Source organism: Pistacia vera, unplaced genomic scaffold (assembly GCF_008641045.1).
Source record: "Pistacia vera cultivar Batoury unplaced genomic scaffold, PisVer_v2 Contig67, whole genome shotgun sequence".
NCBI classification, from domain to species: domain Eukaryota; kingdom Viridiplantae; phylum Streptophyta; class Magnoliopsida; order Sapindales; family Anacardiaceae; genus Pistacia; species Pistacia vera.
In genome coordinates, this window is record NW_022196523.1 from 1,468,796 (window position 1) to 1,473,922 (window position 5,127).

At 35.9% G+C, this 5,127-nt stretch overlaps 1 protein-coding gene across 1 annotated transcript; it reads right to left on the reverse strand.

Annotated features, from left to right (window-relative positions):
* Positions 1-697: 697 nt before the first annotated feature.
* LOC116112880 (aspartyl protease AED1-like) lies at positions 698-2,010 on the reverse strand. Its single transcript, XM_031399007.1, has one exon. The coding sequence runs from the start codon at positions 1,831-1,833 to the stop codon at positions 910-912; it is 924 nt and encodes a 307-aa protein (XP_031254867.1). The 5' UTR covers positions 1,834-2,010; the 3' UTR covers positions 698-909.
* Between the last annotated feature and the right edge of the window lie 3,117 nt (positions 2,011-5,127).

Sequence of the window (5,127 nt, forward strand, 5' to 3'; positions counted from 1 at the left end):
TTTGTATTAATAATAATGGTTAGGTCGCGTTCAGCGGACTGACTTACAAATGATTACACGAGAGAGAGAATGATATTTTTCTTTAGAGAGATTAGCTAATCCCCCAAATGAGAGAGGAGCTCCCAATTTATAGTAGGCTGGGTCAAGTACTAAATCTGTGAGTTGGTAGGATTATCCGGACAAATCCTTCTTTATGTCCCATTACCCACCTTCTAAAGCGATTTACGCGATTTGGTGTAGAGATCAGACACGTGGAATCACTCTATCTCCTGGCTGGTCTGACGCGCACCCACTGCCTTGACAGGAGCATGCCGTCCCTGTCATTGTGTGACGTGGCTGCCTCTGATTGGCTGCTGACCTACCTAAGCTCTAACTTTTTATGCTGACTGGGTTTTTGCGTCAACCCTACTTTCTCAGGCATAACAAATGCAGTGAAGGTGAACTCTTCTGAGTTTATACTAAAAAAAAAAGAGTGACGAAAGAAATTTAATCGAGACTCGTGGATCACGGTATACGTGATGGGTGTATTTATGAATTTAAATATTAATAGAGAAACTGAAGGGAAACATGGATCAATCCCCTGATGGGCTGCAGGCCTTTTGGGTTCCTATAACGAGGAAGTTCCTCTAATTTTGGCATAAAACCAACAATTCAACAAAAAAATAACCCTACATACACAGATAAACAAGGAAGTGAGTAGGAACAATAAAATTGAAGAAAGAATTCTTCAACGGATTACTGTTACAGAGGAAGATAAACATAGAAGATAGCGAAAGAAGAGTACATTCTACTTATCAATTGTTTCGAGTGCATAATTAAATGCTTAATTATTACTAAAACATCTCGATTGATTCTTAGATGTTTCTATTCATTTATTCGTTACATGAATCACTGAGTCACTGACATTAATTAATAGCTGCAACTACCCTTAGAAAGAGAAAATCCCACTTGTTTATTTGATATATCGTAGAGTATATTCAAATCCCGTTGCTGATGAGTACCGATAATTGTTTCATCATCTCCAATAAATGCCAAGCAGGCATTAGAATTCTCAATTAAAACAACAGAAGTAGAGGGCAACATTAAGTCCAAGGAATCACCAAACTGTAGTGTGATAGTTGGTATATTGATAGTGCTTAAATCGTGCCCCTCAAGATTAAAGCACGTCATACTCCCAGATGAGTAAAAGGGACCATATTCTGACATCAACTCCTGAAATGAAGAGCTAAGTTCTGAATAAACTGATTGAGGCAAGTGACTGATGGGAGTTCCTGAGTCTAATATGACTTTCGATGACGATGATGAATCATCATTTGAAGGCATTTGCAGTCTCTTTTCGCCAATTGTTATTGCAACAAGGTCGACATAGTACTTATCGTACCCATTTGGACCTGCTACAAGTGGAACACGAAATTGAGGACTGCAAGCTGCAACTGCTTCATCTCCAAAAGCAAGAAACCCAGTGGAGGATTCTAAGGATGGGAGACAGTAACCAAATATCTGGGAAAAAGTTTCGGTTGTTTGATTTATGAAGGAATTCTCACTTAACTCGAGGCCAAGCAACCCCGCAAATCCTTGGAATCCACTGTTATTATGGCTACAAAGGAACTCAAAGTTAGGAAAAGACACCCCATTAGATAAGGTTAAGGTATCGTGTACAGTAATTCCAGTGGAATAAGACTTGTCGTGGTAGGATTGATTGACTGTGCAATTACCAGAAATACAACTGGAAAATGTTGAAGATTGGAAAGGATCAAAAATGGGTTCATTTTGGTTACAAGTAATGCATGGTTTGCATTTGATCCAAGTAGTAGGACTGCCAGAGTCGAACATTAAGGATAAATCAAGTTTAGGTGTGCCAAACCCAACTGTGACAACGTAATCTTGACGGCTCTTCTTCAGAGGAAGTTTAATCCCTTGTCCAGACGAAAGGAGAGCGCGAGCACCTGAAAATAATTGTAAACGCAGAATTAGTTTATCTTATATTGAAGAAAGTTTATGATACTACGGTGGTATATATTACGACCACAAGTCATGTATGCATATCAGGTAGTCATTGCATTGTATTATAAAAAAGCACATTAACCTTTATAAGTAGAAAGATCATCAGCCAGTTCTCTGGCTCCATAAACAAAAGAGACAAAAAGAATACAAAAGCAAAGAAGATGGCAAAAGCTGGGCAAGAAACGAAGTAAATCTCCCATTTTCTAATGTATATCTGATTCTAGTTTAGTGAAAAAGCATTGTTCATATATATAGAAATAGAAGGAGAGATATATGTGTAACTTTTCCGTGTGAGGCCATAAAAATACCGAGTGAAAATTTGTAGTTGAACTAAAGGCCAAAGACCTTGACTGAGTCTCACTCTGCCAGTCTCCTTAGTCCACAGGGAGTTTAGTTTGGTTTGCTACAAATATATTCCAAATCCAAATTGCTATCTAACTCCTACGACTGATTCTTTTCGAGAAAATTCAGACTTCGGAACAACTAGTGGCTTATGTTTCTAGTTTTATATGCCTGGAGTAACATTTGGGCTATAGACTTTTCTGAGATGACGTCTCCCTTGGACCTATTTTTATAGCATTTAGACCTATTTTTTTTTTTTTTTATTTTTATGTTTCCTTTTTTTTTTTTTTTTTTTTTTTTTTTTTTTCTTTTGTTCTTAATTTTATTGTTTTATTATTTTTCTATTTTTTTTTCTTTTTTTTTATTTTTAGAATTCTAACTCAGAATCTTTTAAATAATATATTTAAGAATCTTAAGCTAACTGTCAATCTTTCTATAAGTAGTTAATTAGACATCTTTATTTTAGAATAATACTAAAGGTTCAAACTGATCTTTCATACAAATTAATGTATCTGAGGAGAATGGATGAATATTATAAAAGAGTTATCTCATTAAATACTTTATAAATATAGATGAACGACATGGTGCTACATCAGTTTGCAAACATTAATTTGTATATTTATTTTGTACATATAGGATATAACACCACTCCTTATTTTTCTATATATCAGTAAATGAAGTTCCTTTTTATGTAATGAATTAGCTATTTAATTTGTTACCTTTGTTCCTCGTGATCATGAATCTGGATCTCATTCTTTAATTTTACACATGTTCTTTTTTTTTTTGGTGAAATCATGGTGGTATTAAAGGCGATCGAATGAATTAATTTGAACCAATTAAGTCTCCTACCATTATATTAATTAGTTAATGGAAATAATTTTCTATTATCAGACCTTTTTAACGAAATAATATTTTTCTCATCAGTTCTCAAGACGCATTAACCACTTTATACGTAATTGTCGGCCCCAATTGGATTCTTCTTCAGAGAAAGGTCAGCCCCTTCAAATAAATCACTAATATTGGAGAACAAGAAGAGAGAGCAAGTGGTGAGCGGGGCCCTGAAAAAAGAATTGTAACTGTCAGAATTAGCTTTATATTGGACTGACATGCATATACGTATTGTATTTTTGCTTATAAGAAAGAAAAATTAACATTTACTAGTAAAAGGAGAGCTCTTGGATGCAGGCATGAGTGGCTTCATTTCCCCCGCATGTTGGCGATCATCTGCCAGTTCTCTGGCTCCACTAACAAAAGAGAAAAATAGAAAACAAAAGCAAAGAAGATGGCAAAAGTTGGCCAAGAGACGACCCATTTAATCTTTCTCCTACCATTATGTTTTCGTTTAATTGTCGATAACATGGCTTACTAATTATATGAGATTAGAGTAAATTAAAATCTAGCAACCATTAACGTAGCTTATTTCAAAACATCACGATATGTATTTACCATAAGAGACTAATAATATGGTTTACTTAAAGATTACAAAGCATTTACATTAAAATTTTCTATTTGTCTATTGTTTGTGTCCGTATAGCTTTACAATAATATAAAATAAAAAAAATAAATAAATAAAAATTGAATACAAGAGTCAAAGTTGTTTAATTAATAAAAAAAAAAATGAATACAGAATTCAAAATTGTGCAGTATTTTATTACTGTATTTTTTGTTGTTCATACTAATTGCTTGGTTCATGGAAATAAAAGCAGTCTCATATGCTGATATGCTTGTTGGTATGGGGCTAGTTCCAAACAAAATATGTATGGGTAAAAAATCGTACTAGACTTTGTCAAGCCCAATAACGAAATAAACACTACATGACCCAGTGTCATAGCCCAATTTTGGTTGGGCCCACACTTAAATCCATCTTATTGAAAAATCATCCTATGGGATAACCCATTTTGTAAGAAGATTCATTCCATAGGTCGACCCATTCTGCAAGTGAGTCCACACCACGAGTCAGCCCTATCCACAAGCTGGGCTACTCTACAAGTTGGATCACTCTACGATCAAGGCCACCCTATGAACTGGGCCAACCTGCACCTTGGGCCACTCCACAAGTTGGGCATTTCTACAAGTTGAAGCTAAACCAGACTCCAGCCCATCATCTTGTATTCATTCCAGAATAGGACTCTAAGTCCCACGCACTTCCTAGTCCATCCAAGATTCATAATCTTACATGAACTAGTGCAACTGATCCTTCATGGATTAGTATTACGAGTTTCCTGTTTACTCAAACTCCTATTACAAGAACGCTTAGTTCTACAATGACCCAAGCTTCCTTAGCTCACTATATAAACAGAGGTCATCCCTCTCATTATTAATTCAATCACAGCCCCTCTCTCTAGTTCACTAAGTTCTTGCTCCCAATAACCAACACCTTTCCCCGCTGTAGAGCCTAGTTCTGACTAACTCTACTTCTGTGATCGTTGTAAAGTCGTGCCCCGACCACTCTACGCCGATAAGTCGCGCCCTAGCCAAACACTCCGGGTAAACCCTTTCCTACTCTCAGCGTTACTAAATTCCCTAGTTAGTAAATTCGCGTTTTATACGCGAATTATACGGCTAGCCGTATAATTCCCGTATAAAACGCGAATTCACGTATTTTATTAGGGCTGCCGTATAATTCGCGAATTATATACCCTATCCGTATAATTCGCGAATTATACGCGAATTTTTGCCGAATTTTTGCCGAATTTTTGCAGACAAAAAAATAATTAAATGTTAAGGCAAAACGACGTCGTTTTGGTTGGGTTTGACTAAAATTAAAGAAAATCTCCTTCC